At 37.4% G+C, this 25737-nt stretch overlaps 1 protein-coding gene across 2 annotated transcripts in view; it reads left to right on the plus strand.

The window, feature by feature from the left end:
- plcl1 (phospholipase C like 1) overlaps window positions 1–25412 on the plus strand; it is an 82973-nt gene extending 57561 nt beyond the window's left edge. The window contains exons 3-8 of one of the 2 annotated variants that reach the window (XM_048193888.1): window positions 240–1937; window positions 7478–7840; window positions 14259–14462; window positions 15731–15806; window positions 18573–18682; window positions 22619–25412. In XM_048193888.1, coding sequence (XP_048049845.1) covers window positions 240–1937; window positions 7478–7840; window positions 14259–14462; window positions 15731–15806; window positions 18573–18682; window positions 22619–22786 — 2619 coding nt within the window. In that variant the 3' untranslated portion in view covers window positions 22787–25412. Of the gene's footprint in view, window positions 1–239; window positions 1938–7477; window positions 7841–14258; window positions 14463–15730; window positions 15807–18360; window positions 18546–18572; window positions 18683–22618 lie in introns of those variants that run through there. The other variant, XM_048193889.1, reaches the window with a different exon arrangement.
- The last annotated feature ends 325 nt before the right edge of the window (window positions 25413–25737 follow it).

Consider the following 25737-nt stretch of genomic DNA (forward strand, 5'->3'; position numbering starts at 1 on the left):
TCATTCATTATATACTTTCATAGCATTCCCAATAGCAAAGCATTCACCCTTGAGCAAGTACCTTGGTCAGTAACACAATGGTCAGAGTTGAAGTTGAGTTGTGAATTAATCCTTTCCTAATCGCAATTTAAAACAAAAAGATATGGGTTACTAGCTCAAATTGTTATCCATAAAAGATCTACCAACACAAATATGTGTACTTAAATACATTAATGCCTCTCTTTTTTCTTTTTATCCAGGTGCGTTTACGCTTTAAGGAAATTCAGAGGAGCAAAGAGAAGCTAACCTCTCATGTTACCCTGGAGGAGTTCCAGGAGGCCTACTGCGAGTTGTGTACACGACCTGATGTCTATTTCCTACTAGTGCAACTCTCTAAAGACCGAGAGTGCCTTGACGCTCAGGACCTGCGTCTTTTCCTGGAAACGGAGCAAGGTCTGTCATTGGCCACCACTGAGGGCTGCTTGGAGCTTCTTCGCCGCTTTGAGCCCTCTGCAGCTGGACGTGAGCGAGGTTTACTGGGCTTGGATGGCTTTACCCGCTACCTACAGTCAGCTGAGTGCCAGTTGTTAGACCCTGAGCATCAGAATGTGTGCCAGGATATGAAAATGCCCCTGTCTCATTATTTCATCAGTGCCTCCTACCGCTCCTACCTGCTGGATGACCAAGTGCATGGCCGGGCTGATCTTGGGGGGCTCACTCGGGCCCTGCAGGCTGGCTGTCGGTGTCTGGAGCTGGGGGTTACCGATGGGCCAGAAGGGGAGCCACTATTGGGTGTAGACCATGGTACAGATGGAAAGCATCTTCACCACCACCATCATCACCACCATCATCACCATCATGGTTCTGTTACTCTGCGCAGTGCCCTAGAAGTAGTCAACAAGTATGCTTTTCTCACCTCCCAGTATCCTCTGCTGCTGTATTTATGCCAGCGTTGCTCACCTTCCCAGCAATGTACTCTTGCGCAACACCTAAAAAAGGTTTTTGGATCTAAGCTCTATACCCCTGAATCTCTGCCTGTCAGTCTGGGAGGTCGCGCAACCACTTTGCCCTCTCCAGAGCAGCTAAAGGGTAAGGTACTTCTTGTCGGAAAGAAGCTGCCTCCAGAAGAGGAAGGTTCTGAAGGAGAGGTATCTGAGGAGGATGAGGAGATTGGTGGCGGAGGTCCTCTGGCTGGCCGAAGGATGACTATCCCTGGGGAAGAGGAACTAGGGGTGGTTCTTGTTGTCCCCCCACCCCCACAGCCAAGGCGCCTCCGTTTGCGGCGTGAATTGTCCGATCTCGTTGCAGTTGCTCGTACTGGAAGTCGCAACTTTTATGCTCACCGTGCGAGTACTCAGCAGTCCCAGCAGCATTCTCCCCCTTCTACTCCTTCTACACCAGGTACACCTATGACCCTTGACCCCCCCTGCTGGACCCTGTGCTCTCTTGGGGAAGGGGAGGCAGGACGGCTGGCTAGCGAGAGCCCAGAGGAGCTTGTGTGCTTTACCAAGCGCAATCTAACCCGCGTGCGGCCCAGCTCAGTAAGGCTAGACTCTAGCAACCCAAACCCACAAGGCTACTGGAAAGGAGGTGTGCAACTGGTTGCACTCAACCAACAGACACCAGGTGCCATGCTAGACCTGACCCGTGGCCGTTTTATGCAGAACGGTGGGTGTGGATATGTGCTTCGTCCAGCAGTCATGCGAGAGGAGGTTTCCTACTTCAGTGCCCAGTCACAAGGCTGCGTGCCTGGCGTACCACCGCAAACACTCAGGGTGAAGGTCATTAGTGCCCATAGTCTACCCAAGCCACAAGGCTCTGGTGCCAAAGGTGAGGTCATCGACCCATATGTGGTGCTGGAGCTGCATGGTGTGCCTTCAGACTGCACAGAGCAGAGAACTCGCACTGCTGCCCAGAACCAGGATGACCCACTGTTTGATGAAACCTTTGAGTTCCAGGTGAGAGAGAGAGACTACCAGATCATGAATGTTTATTTATTAGACTTATTTCATGTGTGATTTTGGAAGACTTTATTAAACTAAATCCGCCTTTCCACTATCTCTGACATTCGCATATGATTTTTGCGTTTTGCCCCCTAGTGGCAGTCACATTGAACTTTCAGATTGGTTGTGAAGCAGCTGTTACCCTCTGCAGCCATGACCTTCTGAGATATTCACCATGGTAAAATGAATGAACAATGAATGTATAAATTCCATCCAGACAAAAATTATATCCAATTTTTTACCCGCAATACATCTGAAAGGAAAACATAGTAGGTTTTCTAGGACTAATCAATGTAAGTAATTATAAAACAATTATAAAATAATAATTACTGACATAATTATTTATGACCGCCCATTTTACAGAAATAGTGTATTTGAAAACAAAAATTCCACATATGATCAGAGCTCTGCAATACTCTCCATTGGAGATGAAGGACTTAGGGTCTGTCGTTTGATGTTTGTCTGAGGTAGTGAAAAGATGGCGTAAGATAGAGATTGGAAGTTGAGACATGGGACATATTTCATGATACCTTGCCCTGTGGGTTTTTGACCCTGTGTTCTGTGGTGTGGTCAATGACGTGCAAGGTTATTCTGAGTTTCTCTGTGTGTATCAGTCTTGAAGGCAGAAATCAGAATGCTTCAGTCCATGAGGTAGCAACTGAGCCATGTTTCACACTAATTACCAATTGCATGCAAAATTAACACAGTTCCGACTGAGCTCAGCTATGCCATATCATACAACGTAACACATACTCACTGACCTCCCTCATCAAGTTGTAATGATCCGTTTGACTTGGTGATTCCAACATGGTTTTTTTTTTTCTGCCGTTAGGTGAAAATGCTACTGACAGATTTTTGTTTCTGTATCAAAAATCTTATTGCCACTGCTTGTGCTTAGCATAAACAGTTTTAAGAGCACAACAAAATGACTGAAAGCTAATTTTGCTTAGTGCAGATGTGAGTTCAAGTTTTTTAATGTTGTGCAGATTTTCTCTGTATGTAGTTAAGACATAAACATATCCTGATAGCATGTGGTGAGTTTACAAAATGTTAGCTCTCACAGGTTGCTGCGCATGCATTCATTTCTTAGCATGCATTAGCCTGAGCTGATAGCTATAACAGAAATGTATAGAGTACTGACCTGTCACCCACAACCAGAATGAGGTTAATGGATGCAGTCTCTCCTCACGGTTGCACGGGGATGACGCAAATGTGTGCAACTTAACACAACTCTTCCTAGATCTGTAATTAGGGAAGATCTCCATCAAAACTTAATAGCCTGCTAACACAAATTCTCTTGCCCTGGATTTTAGTTCAAACCTACGGTCTAGATAACTCATTACACTGCTTTATAAGTGGGTACCAGTTTCTTCCAGCATAATTCTTTTTTTTAATGACGTGACCTTTATTTTAGCAGGGCCTAATTACACTTGCATGCCAAATTTAGACAGCTTTAATTAAAAGATGCAGATTAAGGTAGTTTCTTTGCACAGGTGAGGGTTTGCTTTACCTGTGAAATCCAGTGCAATGAAGTGGATACAAACATGCAGAGCTCTGGGTGTGAAGCAAGACTGCTTGATCCAAACCAGTAAATTTGACATGGTTCATCTGGGGAGACTTAGTGTATGTTTGAGTGAATTATCTTGCTAGTAATTTTTGGAGAGTAAAAAAAAAGAGATGTTTTTGTCAAGTATAGACACACATTCAAGCACTCCATAAAACGCTATTGTCATGTCATTTTTTCATTGATTTTTTTTCATTGATTTTTTTTCATCACACCAGAATCCATTAGTTGTGCTAGTATCTTTTTTCTTTAAAAAGCAATGGGTACAGGCTTGACAGCTCTGTTTGTCTCTTGTCCCTTTTTGGTCATGTTAAAAATCCTTTTAGAAACTATGCACACACAAAACAAACCAGAGCTGCATTTCCTAAGCTTTGTGAGCTAAGTTGATAGTAGAGACCATTGGTGGAATTGGTTCTATTTTTTTTTCTTTTTTTTTCCCAAGGACATTTGTATAGAAGATGAACAAATCTCCATATGCCTTGCCTTTCATGCTGAAGCTAGAGGAAATTTGCTATTTTAAAATTAAGATAACCTATAAAATATCCTTCAATATGTTTAATGCATAAAGTAGTTTTTTATTATTATTTATTGGCTTTTTGTCTTTCTTAATAGAGACTAGAGACTAGATTAGTAGTAGAGACTTTGACAGGAAAGTGCAGGGAAAGAGAATGCATATTTCTGTATTCATAGGCCTTTATCACACTTCTGCGTTCGAAAAGTGGAAGTTTCAAATTTCGTGTCTTAAAGGGGAGCATGCAAGCCATACTGTATATGTGTATGTGCAATAATTCAATATTTCCAGCCCATACACGATAATTTAAAAATAACTGGTTTGATCATCGTAAACGAGTCATATCCTCCATGTTTGAGTGCAATTATTGGATAGCATTATATTGTAGACAAAAATGGATGCATGTAATGCAAAAATTAAAAAAAATAACATTAAAAATAAAGTTAAATCAGTCCGATAATTCCATGGCAGTAACTTGAGCTGCGCTTTGCTCGTAAATCTCATGACTGCCAACACCGGCAGCGCTGACAATCGTGTCTCTTAGATAATGTTACACAATAAAATAATAGGTGACATACATAGCAGGGTATCATGTCAGTCTAATTAAACAGTTTAAAAATACATTTATTGTTAAGTTTAACTAAATTAGTTTATGTTTCTTCTCAAAACTGGCATCTGACCATTGACAGTAATGCAGGCAGAAATTGCTTTACACTACTATTCGAGGCCGGATGTGACAACACGCAGACTGTGATAAAGGCATTTTTAATGTGGTTACTCTACACAGTGTTTGTGTTTGGCATGTTCAAACCTGTTAAATGCACTGCACCACTGCTCTTGAAGATATAATAGACTGCAAAACAACAACAACTAATAGTTTAATTAAGCCCTTTATTTATATACTTTTTTGGCTAACAGAATGTAAAGCAATGTCAATATTAAACACTCTAACAAGATAACAGCAATAGTTTTACAGTATGAATCTTCAGATACTTCCATGTTCAGTAAAAAATGTAGATATGTGCCTTTTGGATTGGTTTTTACACAATAGCAATACCGTTCTGTAAGCAGACAGTGATAAAAAAGTGTGGGTGAGACTTGCCCTTGGTGCTTATAAATTTAAATCCCTGCTATTGTGATTTAAACCAAAGACTGTGCCATATGGTTATTTGAAGAGGAGGTTTTGTGAGCGATCCAGTGAAATCACAAATATATCTCTCACGCACACACTTATTCTGTCCTGGGGGATTGTGCCTCTTGTTGTTTGCATTTGTTTGTCTCTTGTTGCTTGGAGCTTGAGGACGTCATACAATTATAAGTCATGGAAGGGTGTACACCTATCAGAGTTCCACTAACAAACACACACTCACACACACACACACACACACACACGCAAACACACACACAGAAGCAAGTGTGCATCCCCTGGTGGGATCTGATAGAATGCTTTTTGCATCTCTTCCTGTGGCCTTTTCCACTAAACGCAAGAGAGCTAAAGTCACTGAGAGCTCTGTGCCTCTAATGGTGCCAGTCTCACTGTCAAGTCAAGTCAAGTCAAGTCAAATGTATTTGTATAGAGCTTTTCTCAATACAAATCGTCTCAAAGTAGCTTTCATGATTTTCATTATGTTAATGTTTATAATTTTTTATTATCTTTATGCCTTGTAATTGCATTTAGTAGATTATAGCTAGGTGATAATATAGTTTACATTTTGTGACGATCCAAGCAATTGAGATTTTCTATATAATATATATGGCTTTACGTGAGTATACTGTACAGTATGTATGCAGATAAAGTTTGATATACTTGTATCCAACTTTATAGAAAGAGCTGGACGATAGTGTCTCTGTATCATATGTAATACATGTTTTGATCATAGTTACAATAAATACTGTGATATCTATGTACCATTGTATTTATTTTCATGGTACTCATAGGTTATTAAAAATAACATGCTGCCATGATTTTATTATGGTATTACCATGGTACATGTCCGAAAACATGGTAATATCATGGTACAGTTTTGTCTGTGGAGTTAATGAAATTTGCATCCATGTATATAAATGGTATACTATTTCTCAAGCGTGAAGTAGGTTCTCTGAGATACTGCACACCTGTCTTGAACTATTTTCTCTTGTTTAGAGTTGTCCAGGCGTCTGTGTGGGTGTCTGCTGCCAGCTGAGGCATTTTATCTTTGTTGTCTGTGATTTACTGCCAGATTTCTCTCTTTTTCCTTTCCTTGGTGTGAATATGCATATTCAGTGTGACATAACTCTTTTGTGTCTCGCTTGTTTTGTGTGTGTAACACACACAGACACACACACACACATTTGTTTTTGTGAATTGTGGGGACATTCCATAGGCGTAATGGTTTTTATACTGTACATACCGTATTTTCTACCCCCCTACACTACCCCTACACCTAAACCTACCCATCGCAGAAAACTCTGCACATTTTTACTTTCTCAAAAAACATTCTGTGTGATTTATAAGCCTTTTGAAAAATGGAGACATGGAGTAATGGAGTCACTCTCTCCTTGTAATACCTATGTCATTATACAAATTTGTGTCCTGATATGTCACAAAAACACACGCAGCCACACACACACACACCGGGTTTTCATGCTTTATGGGGACTTTCCATAAACATAATGATTTTTATACTGCACAAACTGTATATTCTATCCCCAATCCCTAACCCTACTCATAATCACAACCCTCACAGAAAACTGTCTATGATTTTTAAGCTGTTATCCTCATGGGGACCAAAATGTCCACACAAGGTCACAAATTTTCAGGTTTTATTATTTTTGTGTGGACATTTGTTCTTCACAAAGTAGGTTTTACCTGAACCACACACACCTCAAACAATATGTTTTCTTTTGAAGATGTGATATTATTTTCAGGTGCCATTGTACCATTTTTCTGACAGAAAGGAAACAACGAAATTTGACTTCCTGTTATTCTCGGAGCATCTTTTACGAACCTTTAACAATAGTTACACAATCATTTTCGTATGTTGTTTCAACCTGTAACAGTCCCTCAGTTATTCATGCTGTGCAAGATGTATTATTTTGTTTAATTGTGTCCTTGCCTATTTGTGTATGTGCGTTTGTCCTACATAGCCAGACGCCCAGGTGATGTTGTGTGTGCATGCTAAATATTTCCATATTTAAATAGAGGAGACTGTGGAAATGCGCTCTATGCAAACAATCTTTTAACTAGCATATTCTGCGGTGTTGCAGTGGCACGTTTGGCTCAGTGGTCTGCTCTAAATTTTGCATGTTTTAAGTGTCTGTTTACATACCCTAGCCTAGATATTTCATTCTCCTTACAGCTGCATCTGTAGAACTTTTAGTTATAAAAAATATGCACACCTGAAGAGACCAAATAATACATACACTGTTTTCTCTTTTCAGGTGAACATGCCTGAACTAGCCCTGCTGCGTTTCGTAGTTCTGGATGATGATTATATAGGCGATGACTTCATTGGCCAGTACACCATCTCCTTTGAGTGTCTACAGCCTGGTTACCGCAATGTGCCCCTTCTGGGCCTCGCTGGAGACCCTTTGCTCCATGCCAGCCTGTTTGTACACGTCGCCATCACTAACCGCAGAGGTGGGGGAAAGGCCCAGAGACGGGGTCTGTCCGTCAGGAGAGGAGCGCGGCGTGGAAGAGAGTACGTCACCCTGCGTAACACGGGCATCAAAGTGCTGGATGACACTTTCCGCCCAGCCAGCGGACCTCTGCGAGAGGCTACAGACCTGCGAGAGGATGCGCTGGTAAGGGATGCGGTGCATGTTCAGACAACAGTAATACTAGCAATTCAATTTCTTCAATACTTGGCATCCACACCCTGCTGAAAAGACTCGGTTATACAAATAGAAATTTCCACTCTAGTTCAGGTTGGTTTATGCTGATTAGTGTGGTTTGGTGCTCGTCGGCCTGTATGGTTTTGCCATGTGATGCTGTGTGATCAAGGAAATCATGCTGGTTAAAAGGATAGTTCAAAAAAAAAAAAATGATTCTATCATTATTTACTCTCCCTTATGTCGTTCCAAAGCCATAAGACTTTGGTTAATCTTCAAAACACAAATTGATCCACAAGTCCAAAAACATCATAAAGGTGTCGTAAAAAAAAAACATCTGAATTGGGCGGTTTAATCCAAATCTTTTGAAGAGATACTGTATGATTGCTTTATATGATGAACAGATTTAAATTTAGGCTTTGAAGGGTTAGTTCACCCAAAAATGAAATTTCTGTCATTAATTACTCACCCTCATGTCTTTTCACACCTGTAAGACCTTCGTTCATTTTCGGAACACAAGTTAAGATATTTTTGATGAAATCTGAGAGTTTTTTTTTTTTATCCCCCATAGACATCAAAGACATCATTAAAATAGTCAACGTGACTACAGTGGTTCAACGTTAATGTTATACTTTTTGTGCGCAAAAATAAAACAAAAATAACGACTTTATTCAACAATTTCTTCTCTCCCCTATCAGTCTCTTATGCTGTTCACGTTGCATAGGCAGTGAAGGCTTCCGTGTTCTATATCTGAACGCCGACTCGTTATTGGCCGATGCTGTTCACGTGAGCAGCACGATGCATTTGTGTGATGCTGACGCAGGAGCCGACCAATGAACTGGCATTCTGACGTAGAATGCGTCTGTCTGTCTATTCAATGTAAACAGCGTAAGAGACTCAACATCTAAACAATGATCAACATACATACATAGAGCAGAGCACATCACATTTGGTAAACAAATGATAGATAATTTTCGAATTTTTTATTTCTAAATATTTTATTCTATAATGCTGTACGGTGGCAGCTTACTTTTTTTTTTTTTAGTAATGTTTTTCTGTTTAAATGGATGTAGCTGTGATTGGACGAGGCCACTGGTTCACCCAGATTGATGGCTGACTCACCCAGTCAAAACAGTCTGAATGTGATGCTTTGGAAATGGTGAGCAAAATAATTAAGTTGCTTTTTGTCAGTGCTATTACTGCTGTGGGTCGTGCAGATAATTGGTGTTGTTTGAGTAAATATGTATCTCTCACTAATAACATGACCATGTCAGACACTGAAAACAGATATTATAGTGAGACATTAGGTGGATTATTGTAATGGTTTTCTTTTTATTAAACATTTGCTTGGCTCACAAGTAATAGGTTCCACAGTCTAAATTCTCTCACCTGAAGATTTTGACCTCAGTACTTATAGTACTGAGTACTCAGTACTCACTGACAGATTCTGATCCATTTATTTAATAATCAGCCGATAAAGCTGACATGAATTTCCGGCCTCAGTTCTGAACATGTAAAAACCAGACTCCACCACACCTCCACACTGGAGTTTGGCCATATATTGTGAAAGCAAAGCTTAGTTTACTTGCCATTTCTGGGGTATGACTTAACTAAGAAATGTAAACGCATTCAATCACACATTTCTTGCATCTTGATGTGTTGATCTGATTTTTCAAACAAGCCCTAGAAATAAAACCAAGCAAAAAAACAACAGTTTTGCTGGCCTAGACTCTGCAAAGTCAAGGTATGATTAATGGTTGATGGTAAGGGGAGGAAGGAGGGAAGGTAGAGTGTCAGTGGGGTCAGGTGACAGGGCTGGGATCAGATGCCACCGCAGTGTGTTGTGTGTTGAGGTAGAGGAGTTACTCCACATCCATAATTACTGTCTTCACAAAAACCTGCTGATCCCAGAGATACACACACACACAAACCAGACAGTGGCCCCAAAAACTATTTGGACCATTGCTTTAGTCTTATCTTTGCAATTGCTGTTAACCATCTGGTCCCAAAGCCATTTTTATCAAATTTATGAATCTGTTAACTCACACATCACAGATATGTATCTCTTGACTTGCCATTTAAAACATATCAGACTATTTTGTGTTAGATTTGTGTAATATATTTAGCCCAAAAGTTGTACTTGATATCTTTCTTTAAATGAAATACCAGTTTGTTTGATATTTTCTTATCTAATTCAATGGCATTCATACATTTTCAGTATCCAAATACTTTATTTACATACAGTACACACTGGCCCCTCTTTGTCCTTCCATGCCTATATTTTGCATCTACCATTATTGCTGGACCACAGCAATGTCCAAAACAAGTTTTTATGCCTTACACTAGACAACAAACTTTCTTTTATCCCACACATAAAATTGTTAAGAAATAAATGTCTCAAGAAAATGAACATCATAAAGGTACTGGCCAAAACAAAATGGGGTGCAGATTGTACTACACTTCTACATCTCTATAGAACATTGATCCGATCCCAAATGGATTATGGGAGTACAGTTTATGGGTCAACCAGAAAATGCTGGATACTATACACCACTTAGGACTGCTTTTGTCTTTCGTTAGGAGCATTCAGGACTTTGCCTATTAAAGTCTGTATACTGAAGCAGAGAAACCATCTCTTGATAGAAGATGCTTGAAACTTGCTCTTCAGTAAGCAATTAAGCTGAAATCAAACAAATGCAATCCAGCTTACTCTTCAGTTTTTCCCCCCTCAGTGTCCAGATTTGTATGAAGCCAGATCCAAGTATATCAGTCCTTTTGGTATTCGTATAAAATCCCACATGGAGAACATAGGCATTCATTTAAATAGACTTACACAAACCCATTTATGCCCTATTCCTCCTTGGAACATCAACAAATTTAACATCATGTGGAATTTGGCCCAACAAAAGAAGGACTTGACTCATCCAAATGAATATAAACAATTTGTAGAAATAAAATGTAGTCTTTCTCTCCATAGACCAGTGTATACAGATGGATCTAAGACAGAGAATGGTGTGTCTGCAGCAGCAGTGTTTGGTCAAAATATTTTTAGTATCCGTATTCTAAGCAAAAGCTCAATTTTTACTGCTGAAGCTTGTGCATTGCTCCTGGCTTTAGAACAAATAGAGAAAACACAACAACGAAAATTAAAATTTTAAATGTCCGGTTCTTCGTGATCCCATGTTTCAAACTTTAGTTAGTGTGTAATGTTGTTGTTAGAGTATAAATAAAATCTGTAAAATTTTAAAGCTCAAAGTTCAATGCCAAGCGAGATATTTTATTTAACAGAAGTCGCCTACATCGAACGGCCAGTTTGGACTACATCCCTCTACTTCCTACTTTAATGTCGTCACTAAAACAGTTTTTTGACTAACCTCCGCCCACAGGAATACACAAGAGTTGCGTTTGTAGAGTGTGTTTGTCGCCATGTCGTCGAAACGCTGCTATTTTCATCCCACAGTCCAATCACCGGGTCTGATTCCGGCTCAAATTGATAGGGTAAAATTAAAGACATGTTTACAATAACACTGAGCGCGTGCATCTCCACGTTATGGTAAGAGGCGTGACCTTTCCGGGCAAGGTTCGCTAAGCTGCTGTCGAATCACAACACAGGAACCGCTGGCACAATCAGAACTCGTTACGTATTTCTGAAGGAGGGACTTCATAGAACAAGGAAGTCATCAGCCCGTTTTTATGACAGTGGAAACAGCGGTATACAGATAAGTAAATTATGTGAAAAATACTGTGTTTTTTTACACGCGAAACATGAACACATGTTATATTGCACACTATAAACACAATCAAAGCTTCAAAAAAACACGAAAAACGGGACCTTTAAATTTGAACGGATTCTAAATCTTGCCTCCAAACTCTTTGAATCTTTTAAAACTGACCATCCTATAATGGTGAAGATAATAACAAAACTGTTATTTTTAAAGGAAAAATATTTTGATATTATTTTCTGCTGGATTCCGGGTCATATGGGACTATTTGGTAATGAACAGGCAGATGCTGCAGCAAAGAAAGCTCTCTCTTTGAGAATTACAGACTGTCAAATTCCATCAGATCTCAAACCTGTGCTAAACTTGTATATATATCAAAAATGGCAAATGGAATGGAACAGTTGTGTTAATAATAAATTATAAGAAGTTAATCCAATCATAAATGAAAATTGTTTTGTAAATGTTATTTTCGAGAGTAGACATGATCAGACTGTTTACACAAGATGCTGAATTGGTCATTCCAGACTTACTCATTTGTTTTTATTGAAAGGTGAAGTACCACCAGTATGTAATTTTTGTTAAACTCCTCTGTCTATAAAACATATTTTGCTGTAATGTACTGCTTCGAATGTCACTAGGAAACTTTTTTACACAGAAAGTTCTTTAAAGGTGCCCTAGATTCAAAAATTGAATTTATCTTGGCATAGTTAAATAACAAGAGTTCAGTACATGGAAAAGACATACAGTGAGTCTCAAACTCCATTGTTTCCTCCTTCTTATATAAATCTCATTTGTTTAAAATACCTCCGAAGAACAGGCGATTCTCAACATAACACCGACTGTTACGTAACATTCGGGGTGTACGCCCCAATATTTGCATATGCCAGCCCATTCCCAACATTATGAAAGGCATTAGACAAGGGCAGAACGTCTGGATCTGTGCACAGCTGAATCATCAGACTAGGTAAGCAAGCAAGAACAATAGCAAAAAATGGCAGATGGAGCAATAATAACTGACATGATCCATGATAACATGATATTTTTAGTGATATTTGTAAATTGTCTTTCTAAATGTTTTGTTAGCATGTTGCTAATGTACTGTAAAATGTGGTTAAAGTTATCATCGTTTCTTACTGTATTCACGGAGACAAGAGAGCCATCGCTATTTTCATTTTTAAACACTTGCAGTCTGTATAATGCATAAACACAACTTCATTCTTTATAAATCTCTCCAACAGTGTAGCATTAGCCGTTAGCCACGGAGCATAGCCTCAAACTCATTCAGAATCAATGTAAACATCAAAATAAACGCTGTACTTACGCGATTAGACATGTTGCATGACGAACACTTTGTAAAGATCCATTTTGAGGGTTATATTAGCTGTTTGAACTTTTTTATGTTGTTTAAGGCAAGCGCAAGCTCTTGGGGCGTGGAGCACGAGATTTAAAGGGCCACACACCCTGAATCGGCTCATTTATAATGATGCCCCAAAATAGGCAGTTAAAAAAATGAATTAAAAAAAATCTATGGGGTATTTTGAGCTGAAACTTCACAGACATATTCAGGGGACACCTTAGACTTATATTACATCTTTTAAAAAAAAGTTCTAGGGCACATTTAATGAATGTTTTCAAAAATGTTTCACCAGGAACAATCTTAAGATTTTAATCAAATATTGAGATGTAAAATCTTATATAATATTTGTTATATGTATGCGAGTTGATTATCAACTGTTGTTTTTTACTATTACTGTGCTAATTGTTTATTTATTTATTTATTTTTAATGTTGTTCTTGCCATGAAAATAGCCATAGATGCTGATATGGCAATAAAAATAAATGAACAAACAATCAATGTCCACAACAATGTCCAGTGTTTACACCCTATGGACTTCTTTCTCATACAAATAAACACTGATATACAGACTGATCACCCGCATTAATCCCCCTGAACACACACATACATTTTTAAATAGCTTTGGTAATCATTGTTGTGGGTGTGTGATTCTGTCAGGTGGAAAATAGAAACAGGCTCTCTATCCGCCACACAGTAATGAAGGAAAATGTATGATAAAAAGCTGAAATATGAATTCAAAGCTGAGGCCTTTGACAGTCATGCAGACACAAACAGTTAAATCGCACAGGTGTACCTGTCTGTATAAAGGAAAGCAGTTCATTATTTTGCTTTCGCCTCATGAAAGAAAATTTGCATAACATATTCAGTGTCCATTGTCTTTTTTAAATAATATAAATGTCACCAGTTTTCAGTGACTCTTAGCTCTCTTGTTTTCTCTCAAATATCTTGCAGTCTTAGAGTCTGTAAGATTTTGTTTTTAGTAAAGTAATACTTTTTTTTCAGCGAGGACAAACTAAATTAAACAAAAGTGGCATTAAAGAGATTTATAATGATATAAAAGATTTCAATTTAAATAAATGCTGTTCTTTTAATTGTAATTATATTTCACAATAATACTGTTTTACTGTATTTTTGAGACTTTCAAAAACTTCTTTCCAACTCCAAACCCACTTAGAACGTTTCACATTTATTTCTTGTTTATTAACATGGCAGTTCTTTTGTTTTGTGCTTTTTGTTATGTTAATTGTCTTTATCTCTGTCATTTAGGCTTAACTGAAATATTTGTGGTAAACAAGTGTGTGTTTTTTCTTCAGAGCGCTACAGTGGCTTTTAAAGAGCAGTGTGGGCTCCCCCCGATGGCCACACCGAAGCAGTGCATCCAGAGCTTGGCCACAAGGTTGCAGACTCCAGACGGGCCCCCAGGGGCCACGCTCACTCTGAAGGAAGGTTATCCATGCTTGGAACCTGTGGGCAACTTGACTGACGCCACTCGTAAACTGCTAAATGGTTATGACACGGTAAGAGACACGCAATTTCGTAGGCTGTTTTAATGTCACACGTCATTACTATGATTTTTTTTTTTTTTTTTGTCGGGCTGTTATGGTGATTATGCTTATGCTAAATTTCTCAGGTATTACTAATGTGCTGATAAAACAATTTCCTACAAGTTAAAATGGAGAGACAATTTGTATGCTGACAAAGCAATACTTAAAACATGGTATTTTACTGCTGTAAATATGAACAATATCATATTGGTGTGTAATATTTATATATTAGCTATCCTCCTCTCTGCATTACCTGCCATTACAATGGCATTTGTCTTTTTAGCCATCCCACATATGTGTGGGAGTAAGAGCAGGCACATCGGAATGAGTAAGACATCTGAGGCTTTAGTCACCATCATCCTCCTCCTCTCCTTTCGTAGGTTCACTTATTCTCTGTCTCTCCCTGTGGGTTGACTCTGGGTCCTGTTGTGTGTTTGAGACCGGGAGAATCAGGCAGCACTGACTGGGCAGGACTACATTTTATAAATATCTCAACTGTGGGAGAGGGCAGCAAGGGTCTTCTCAGAAGACAGTTTTATTGCTTAAAGATCACTTTTTCATAGTTCATAATGGAGTTCTCAGATGTGTTATGATTGAGCATCAACTTTGTCTGAGAAATTAGACTATAGTTAGCATACAATAAGAGTATAGAGCTATAAAATTAATGTATAGTAAGTCTCAGAAGAATTTTTGGAGAAAATCTGTCCTTTGGGTTCACGTGATGTATTCTGTGTGTGTACACTATCGTTCAGTAGTTTGGGGTCGATACATTTTTTTTTTTTTTTGAAAGAAGTCTCTTATGCTCAGCAAAGTTGCATGTATTGATGAGAAATACAGTCAAATATTACTAAATTTGAACATAACATTTGAATATATTTTGAAATGTAATTTATTCCTGTGATGGCAAAGCAAATTTTGCCAGTCTTCAGTGTCACGTGATCCTTTAGAAATCATTCTTAAATGCTGATTTGGTCCTGAAGAAACTTTTCTTATTATCAATGATGAAAAAAAGTTTTGCTGCTTAATTGTTGTGGGAACCGTACATATCATGATAAATAGAAAGTTCAAAAACAGTATTTATTTGAAATGAAATACTTTTGTAAAATGTAAATGTCTTTACTGTCACTTTTGATCAATTTAATGCATCCTAGCAGAATGAACTTAATAATAGTATTCATTTCTTTTAAAAAAATCTTATATATGAGCATATCATAATGTATTTCCTCTCCGCATCCACTCAGATGATCTCTGCTAACAGACAGCTTATTGAAAATGCAGATGGAGTGCAGGAGAGAATCGCACAAGTGCAAAAGGAAGGTGAGTAGAGGTGTGTGGGGGGGAGAAGATGAGAGGAGGATGAATCATTTTTGTCTTTTCTTTCAACCGAATGATGTTTCAGTTAGGCTCCAGAGGATGCTTGAAAATCTTAAAAAAACAATTCACAGATTTTTCAAATTTGCATTCAAAGTAGATCCTGTTATCCACAGTCCCCTGCCAACACTTTAACACGTCTGCTTTTATCCTCAAAATATCTTCACAGTTTTTTTTTTTTTAAATGGTATATTACTACACAGTGCCCAGGGTTGATGAGTTACTAACTAGTGATGCTATTAACTACATTTTCTTGTAGTGTAATAGCAGGGCCATTGCTTGGGCTCTAGCACTTCACTTACTTGTGGCCCCTAGAATTGTCACACCACCTTTCACCGTACTGTTTTTTTCCAAAGCACATTTGTTTTTGTAGCATTATAAACTACAACACCACCAATATGTGATTGTATTATAACCAAGTTAGTTGACGCAGTATTCAAAGAATGTAATTTTGGGAAGTCTGATTCGCTTTAGTGACTCTTTTTATTCTGGCGGTATCATGTAAGTAAATGAATCATGATTTAAGTAAATGATTCACAGTCCCTGCGTGGAGCTTTTTATATTCAATGTAGGGAATATTTATTTAAATGTTGCTTTTGATCACAATAGTTGCAACCCAGTTTTATAAACTGGGATGCATTCTACTTATTAAAATGTTTAATTCAGTTATCTAAATGAAATACTATTCAAGTGTCATTTCTTATCTACGGAAGAGGATTAGGGCCAAGCAATAATAAAAAAATAAAACCATCTTGAGATTAAAGTTGTTAAATTTCGAGAAAAAACTCGAGATAAAATGTTGAGAATAAACTCATTAAATTACGAGAAAAAACTTGTTACATTTTGTGAAAAAGGTCGAGATAAAATGTTGAGAATAAACTCATTAAAAAAAGTCGAGATAAAATGTTGAGAATAAAGTTGTTAAATTTCAAGAAAAAATTCGTTAAATTATGAGAAAATGTCGTTAAATTTCGAGAAAAAAGTCGAGATAAAATGTTGAGAATAAACTCATTAAATTACGAGAAAAAAACTCGTTAAATTTTTGAGAAAAAAGTCGAGATAAAATGTTGAGAATAAAGTCGTTAAATTACGAGAACAAATTCGTTAAATTATGAGAAAAATGTCGTTAAATTTTGTGAAAAAGGTTGAGATAAAATGTTGAGAATAAACTCATTAAAAAAAGTTGAGATAAAATGTTGAGAATAAAGTCGTTAAATTACGAGAGCAAATTCGTTAAATTATGAGAAAAATGTCGTTAAATTTCGTGAAAAAAGGTCGAGATAAAATGTTGAGAATAAAGTCATTAAATTACAAGAAAAAAGTTGTTACATTTACGAGAACAAATTCGTTAAATTATGAGAAAAATGTCGTTAAATTCTCATAATTTAACGACTTTTTTCTCGCAATTTAATGACTTTATTCTCAACATTTTATCTCGACTTTTTTCTCGAAATTTAATGCGTTTTTTCTCGTACTTTTAACGAGTTTATTCTCAACATTTTATCTCGACTTTATTCTGGAAATTTAACGAGTTTTTTCTCGTAATTTAATGAGTTTATTCTCAACATTTTATTTCGACTTTTTTTCTCGAAATTTAACGAGTTTTGTCTCGAAATTTAACAACTTTAATCTCAAGATGGTTTTATTTTTTTTTATTATTGCTTGGCCCTAATGTGGGTTAAAATAATACAACTTTTAGTAAATTATAATTATATTAAAATAAAATGATAATAATAATAAACCTTTTTGTTTGAAAATATAAAAATCGACTTCTCTAAAGTAGCTTGTATTTATTTACTAGCTTGTACTGTAGCTATAGTAAGTAAAATAATAACAAAATAGTATCTTGATTATAGTTGAACTACTTTAAATTCTGATAGTTTGACAAGTTACAGTTTCAGATTAGATTCCCAAACAAACTATATGAACACATACTTTTTTTTTTTTACCAAATTACTGTAGTTATACAGTTATTGGGACTAATGTAAAATCATAATAAATGGATATGACAATCTCAAGCAGTGTATGCTTTAAGAAGTGATGGCATTTGTGACTAATATCAAGTTACCACATATTTATTGTAGTTTCTTATGGCATTTTAGTGGGACCACTGAAGAATTTAGTTTAAATAGTTTCTGCAAGTACTAGAATATCCTCGCTGTCTGTTCCTAGCCTGAATATCTCTCACACACATATTATTTACCCCTAATTACACACATCTGAGGCAGGTCAAAATACTGTTTCCATGTCCTTATGAGGGTATATTGATGAAATGAGAGAGGGTGAGTACAGACAACACAGCAGATTAGGAATGAAAGGGCAGCTTACAGAGGCCATGCCAAAATTCATCCAGAGAAGCACGATATTATCTAACCAGAGGATGAATGAATACATAATACATATCATCCATTATTTGGCAGCTCGGTTTCTGCAGAAGCGTGTTCACACCATAAATGTAATTTTTTTTTTTTTTTGATTCTTTATTTCTTAAACAATTTAGATTTATATCTATTTACAACAAAGCCCAAGATCCGTCCACATTCATAAGATACAGAGACGAGGGGAGAAAAAAAAAAAAAAGAAAAAGAAAGAGGGGAATCATTGTTAAGAGGTATACATAAATGTAATTTTGAAAATCTTAAACCAGGACAAAACGGATAAAATGATACATATGTTGTATATGTGTTTGTTTTCTATTACATGTACTCTCAGGAATGGTGCTTCATGAAGACCTGCCCAGGTTAGGAGAAAAGGAAAATCTGAAAGGCCGTAAACAAAGTAAAGCTGTGGAAAGTTTCACTTGGAACATCACTGTACTGAAGGTAAATAGCGTGAGCTTTTCCTTCTCTCCCTCAAATAGCCTTGAATTTTTGGATGATGTTTTCACTCTGCTTTTAGACGAAAGAGAGAAGGGCTTTTGTTGTTTTGAAATTCTATCTTCCAAATGTAAGTTGTTTGACCTTATAAATACAGCGTGTGCGGTGGACTTTTCAAATGAGAAGGCAAAAATCCTCTCTGAGTTTTTTTTAATTTTTATTTTTTATGGAAATTTCATTCCATTTCCACTTGATGTTTGTAGCTTAAAAGATTATGCAGCAACATTTGCCTCACACTTGGGACTATAAACAAGCAACATTACTATAATAGCTATTTTGTATGTTTATGTGAACATACTATTTATTAAAAACAAGTCTCTTCAAAGTGTTGTTGTTTGGCTATTAATAGTTGCTGTCATTTAAGAGCTTTAGTCAAAACATTTTCCGTGTCCTTTAAAAGGGGACATACTTTGTTTTTCTCCTTGAGGTCTTGTTCTAAAAATCCCCACTGTTTTTTAACTTTACAGAATTATTCAGGCTGATTTGTGTTGGCTTAAGGCTTGTATGTGAAATAAACAACATCAGCATTCAGTTCTTGCACAAAAAGTGCTGGTGGTAGTGACAGATCTTTTCTTACATATTGTGATGTATATCCGAGTGTAATTATAATTAATAATTAATAAATTAATAAAATAAAAAATGTAACATTTACATGGTTAGATAATTCACAATAAGAACTGTAACATGCATATTAGAAATCAGTAGGATGAATATCCATTTCATGCCAACATTAAAAGGTTAGTTCATCCAAAAAATTTAAATTCTGTCATTATTTACTCACCCTCATGTCGTTCCAAATCCGTAAGACTTACATTCATCTTCAGAAAACAAATGAAGATCTTTTTAATGAAATCTAAGAGCTTTCTGTCCCTCCATTGACAGCCTATGCAACTACCACTTTTAAGCCTCAGAAAGGTGGTGAAGACATTGTTAAAGTAATCCATGTGACTCCAGTGGTTTAATATCAATTTAGAAAGCAACATGTGTGCACAAAAAACTAAACTTAATTTATCACTTTATTAACAAAATATTAATCTCCAATGCAAAATATTAATCTCTCGGGCTTGAAAGTGGTACAGTAGTTGCGTAGGCTGTCAAAGGAGGGACAGAAATCTTTCAGATCTCATTAAAAAAAGATCTTCATCCGTGTACCGAAGCTGAACGGTATTATTCATTTTTGTTGAACTAACACTTTAATATAGATTATTAATTTTTTTACTTCTTCATCCTTCAGCGATGCTGCTTCTCTTGTTTCCTCATGAAAAGAAAACTCTAATTATGAAATATTGTCAATATGTTTAAGGTGATGATTGTTTTCGATTGCAAGTGTTTTGCTTTCTATAACAGTTCATTAAAGGGTTAGTTCACCCAAAAATGAAAATTCTGTCATTTGTTACTCACCCTCATGTCGTTCTACATCTGTAATGCTGTGTTCACACCAAACGCGAATAGAGCGTCTGGCGCGAATGATTTCAATGTTAAGTCAATGTAAAGACGCGTTTACGCGCGTCTGGAGGTCTTGCGGCGCGAATGAGGCGTTTAGCGCGGTGCGGAAGACGCGAATTCGCCTCATTCGCGCGTCTAGTTCGCGCGAATGACGCGAATTGAGCGTTTCGCGCGATACGCGCGAATGGTGCTTTTTGTGCATTTAGCGTTTGACGCGAATTCGCGTCTGACGCCCGAGTTGAAAAATTTGAACTTTGGCGTAAATTCGCGCCGCGTTAACCAATCAGGAGCCTGCTTGCTGCTGTGGCGGCAGGCCCGCCCGGAGTCACTCATTCAAAATGGAGGAACGACTGATATTATCAGTGAGCAGTCACCCAGAGATTTATGACACAAGTTCATACTTCAGACAGGAATAAAAAGGACCTCGCTTGGAAGAGTGTCGGTGAGGAGATTGGGCTACCTGGTAAGTTGTAAATACACATTTTACTTTTGAGTCACGTACACGTTTATCGACCCGCGGCCTTCCCGCAACGCTGACCCCTACGCCGCTGTTCTGCTCTCCAGAGCAAATACAAAGCGGTAGCTCTCTCGATGAACACACGATCAACATCAGCCATCTTGCAAACAGACAACTAACAGTTCATGTACTCACATGAACTGTTTTAAATATGTATTTAGTACCTTTCTGGGCATTTGAAAGTGTCAATAGAGGCCTCACTATGCCATCGGATTTCATCAAAAAATATCTTTTAGAATTTGTGTTTCGAAGATGTCTTACGGGTGTGGAACGACATGAGAGAGAGTAATTAATGACAGAATTTTCATTTTTGGGTGAACTAACCCTTTAAAGCTGCAGTCAGTAATTTCTGGTTTTCTAGCAGTTAAAGGTGCCCTAGAACTTTTTTTCACAAGATGTAATATAAGTCTAAGGTGTCCCCTGAATGTGTCTGTGAAGTTTCAGCTCAAAATACCCCAAAGATTTTTTTTTAATTAATTTTTTTAACTGCCTATTTTGGGGCATAATTAACTATGCACCGATTCAGGCTGTGGCCCCTTTAAATCGCGCGCTTCCTGCCCCCCCGAGCTCTCGACTATAATACAGTGCATTTACAAAGTTCACACAGCTAATATAACCCTCAAAATGGATCTTTACAAAATGTTCGTCATGCATGCTTCGAATTATGTGAGTAAAGTATTTATTTGGAAGTTTACATTTGATTCTGAATGAGTTTGAGGCTGTGCTTCATGGCTAAAGCTAACATTACACACTGTTGGAGAGATTTATAAAGAATGAAGTTGTGTTTATGCATTATACAGACTGCAAGTGTTTAAAAATGAAAATAGCGACGGCTCGTCTCCGTGAATACAGTAATAAACGATGGTAACTTTAACCACATTTAATAGTACATTAGCAACATGCTAACTAAACATTTATAAAGACAATTTACAAATATCACTAAAAATATCATGTAATCATGGATCATGTCAGTTATTATTGCTCCATCTTCCATTTTTCGCTATTGTTCTTGCTTGCTTACCTAGTCTGTTGATTCAGCTGTGCACAGATCCAGACGTTACTGCCTGCCCTTGTCTAATGCCTTGATCATGGGCTGGCAAATGCAAATATTGGGGGTGTACATATTAATGATCCCGACTGTTAAGTAACAGTCGGTGTTATGTTGAGATTCGCCTGTTCTTCGGAGGTCTTTTAAACAAATGAGATTTACATAAGAAGGAGGAAACAATGGAGTTTGAGACTCACTGTATGTCATTTCCATGTACTGAACTCTTGTTATTTAACTATGCCAAGGTAAATTCAATTTTAAATTCTATGGCACCTTTAATAAAACTACATGCGTCTTGCGGGAGAACATTGTAAGCCAGAGCTACTTCTCTCTGCTTATGTCTATGACGAGTCACAACAGGTACTGTGCTACTCCGCATTGGTGGTCACCTGACAGGTCTAAAATAGTCCAAATACAGACACTTATAGGTGTACTGTAGTGATTCAGTATAAAAGAAAACACAGTTTGGAAAATGGATTCATTATGTATTCGTTCTTAATATAAATTTTGTAAATTTTGAACACAAAAAAGTTACAGACTGCAGCTTTAAACAAGAAGCTTGAATTAAGTAATTATTTTTCCTTCGCCAATCGAAAATGATTCCAAATTAAGCCAATATCAACAATCAAAAGTTGAGCACCTCCGAAACAACATTGTGTGGTTTTTCGTTCCTGAACGAATCAGTGTTGTTGAACAAATCAGTTTAGTGAATGATTCAGTAATGCACTCATAAAAACAGTCACTTGTTTATTTATTGAATAGGTCTGTCAGCCTGTCTGGAACAGCAAATCAGATTCATACACCTGAACTAACTATTGTATAACTTCATAACAAACCTGGTTCATATAATCCATGTCTCTCTCTTTTTTAGGGTCAGTGTGACCTCCTGCGCAGTGCTAAGATAGATGCTTTGGATACGTTGAGGCAGCTGGCGTTGGCCTGTGAGGCATCCGGCCTGATCTTGACCTCTGACGGTCCGTACACCCCTCATGGCCTGTCCTCCAGACGCGGCAGTAGTCATGGCAACGGTCGCATCTGAGCCCCGGAGACACACAGAGGGGATTGAGAGAGCATTTATTCATAGGTGAATGAATGGTTGAATGTTGGACAGACAGAAAAACAGATGTATGCAAGTAGGGACATTTGTCCTTTATTGCAATGAGTGCTTGTTTTTAGCACAGCAAGCTATTTGAGGACAAAATAAGGAATGTTCTTATCTAGACCTACTGAATGAAGGACGTAAGAGGAATTGAAGCAAATTCCTCGCAATATAAAATGGCTAATGTCAAAAACATAGATTTAGCTGGAATGAATATCGTTCCTGCAATATTTAAGAGGACTTTAGTGTTGAACTCCTTGTAGTTCACAGGCTAAAAATAGAGAAATATTCTTTCGAGCATTTTAGAAACATTTATAAACCTAAAACTTAGTGGTTCCCCTAGTTCATGATTAAACCACCAAAGTGTGAGGTTTGTTTACTCAGGTTAGCACAAACACATCTCAGAAGCAATTTTTGGAGGGTCGGTCTGCATCTCCTCTGTGCTGTCACTCAAACTGATTGACAGGTGACATCCACCAGCAGGACTGCACTGTTACTGCCCCTAAGCCCTATCCAGCATGGATGCGATCGTTCCGTCGGAGGGAACCATATCCTCATCTTCCGTCTTCAACAGTGACACAGATCATTTTCAGCTCATTAACAATGCAGAATGAACTCAAGAAGGCTTTGTTAAAATACTGCTCAGTGCTCCCTAACAGTGTTAACTGAGCCAGTTGCTCAATGGGACGACCTGTACCCATTACACCACATTTCCTTGTAATCCATACAGAGTTCAACACCTGGGATTGGAACAAAGTTTGGAACACATCAGTGAATTACAGTTTGGGTCAATAGTGACTTTATTCACAACGTACATTCCTTGACTTGATTGGATAAAGATATCCGAAGACAAACTGAGTCCACTGGCAGGGTGGTTGTCATATTATTTTTTTTTTTTTGTCGTAATGAAGACAAAAACGCTACTAAACATGGAGGATTACTGCCGGATGTTTGATTTAAAAAAAAAAAAAAAAAAAAAAACTATTATGAAACTGCTTTAAGCACTGAGAGGACTAAAATAGATACAAATCTAAAGTACAAACTGTTTTACATCTTTCATTGTGTAACATTTAACAGTGTTGTGATAGACAAGGTAAACATTGGCAGTATTTTGTCTACTGCCGTCAAAGAAACTTACATAGACAAGGTTTTGAAGTTTTCTTTCCATATATTAACAGAATAACAGAAATTATTAGATATGTGAGATTGGAAAACTATATATATTATTTTTCTTATGGTAGACAAGTAGAAGTGTTTGTACGTTGTGTGTGTTTGTGAATGTATGTGTGCAAGGGGTGCTAATGCAAATGTATGAGACGTTTCAGTGGCACATGTTCTGAATGTGACCAATCTGATGCCCGATCGATTCGGGCGGTGGTTTTTAAACGAAAACCTGACTATTGGTTGATGTCAAACATTTTATTTTAGAAGACCAAATGAGCATTTTATAGTGAATGTGTGAGCAAATTGATAAAGAATGGGACAAGAAAAAGCATAACATTTCCACACAAGCAGACATTTACTCTTCTTTTAAACTCTACTTTATACTCTTCTCTATTACTTTTATGTATTTAATTTTCTCTTCCTTTATCTGTGCTCTTGTTCTCTTTCTGACTGAGGGGTGAGCGATCCACACGTCCTGTGACTGTTTGTAGGTGTACATGTCTGAACTGAATGTGTACTGACTCCTAAAGTGTTCCTTAAAAAAACAAATTGTTCGCTGAAGAGTGAACAAAAACATTTTGTGAATTATATAAGAGAAATGTAGATAGTATAGCTTTAAGCTACAAACATAGTTGTCCTCTTTATAACGTCAATGCTTGTGGTGTGCGTGCGTTTCTAACACGTAACCCTTGTTCCTCCGGCCACTGGACCTGCACCCCGAGGATACGTGTACCTGCAAAAGGGCCAAAATCTAAATAATGAATACCCATTTACAGTATTAGCTTTCCGTTCCAGTTTAGATGGCCCTTGAGACCAATCAGACATGCGAAGTGAGTTGTCTCACTTTAGATGGGTACAATTACTCTTATGAGCAATCTGATACAAATACAATGCGTCACTGTCCGTAAGGGGTCGATGGCGAGCAAAACGAACCCCATTGAGGTGCACTTTAAACTAAACAGAGCAATCCATTTGGACCGGTCTATTGATTCCTGCAGTATTAGGTAGTGGTCAACATCTCAGATGGTGCAATATTACTCCGCTGTTTGACGTTAAACATAATGACTAGTCTAATGAGGAGCATTAATCCAGCTGTCTTAATTTCCTGTTTCTGCTTTTTTTTCCCTGTGTGTGCTTACCGTGCGTTTGTTGTGTCTGCCTTTCCTCTGACTCTTAAAAATGAAATCTATTGTTTAAAATATTGTTCTGTCGCATTCTTGTTAGCAGTTGTTGTCCTTGTATAAATGGAGAGTATTTATTAAAGGTGACAAGCGTGCATTAAACAAAGTAAACTTCAAAGCAATGTTGCTTTTATTTTGAAATGATGGTTTGTATTTTATAACATTAACAAGCTGATGTAACACAGATGTGCCCCAGACTAAATAAAGCTATCTTTTACTGACTGCTGTCTTTTCTGTTACCCGTAACTGTTTTGTCTTATCAGTACTGCTGGAGCTCTTTAGCCATTTAATGACTTGTGTTTGGGATGCTTATCCAGACCACTTAACATTATTTTGTAGGGAAACGGTAGTTACATCTATCAATAATGACATAAATAAAAATATCCGGATTAGCCAGCAGGTGGAGTTGTTTCCAGACTTTAAAATCAGACAATTCTTATAGGCCTATTGCTACTACAGGAGTTACATCCTGCCAAAAGCCTATTGTAAATTATTTATTAAAAAAAAAAAAAAAAAAAAAATTTCCCACGCAAAATCTTTCTTTTT

Source organism: Megalobrama amblycephala, linkage group LG6 (assembly GCF_018812025.1).
Source record: "Megalobrama amblycephala isolate DHTTF-2021 linkage group LG6, ASM1881202v1, whole genome shotgun sequence".
NCBI lineage: Eukaryota > Metazoa > Chordata > Actinopteri > Cypriniformes > Xenocyprididae > Megalobrama > Megalobrama amblycephala.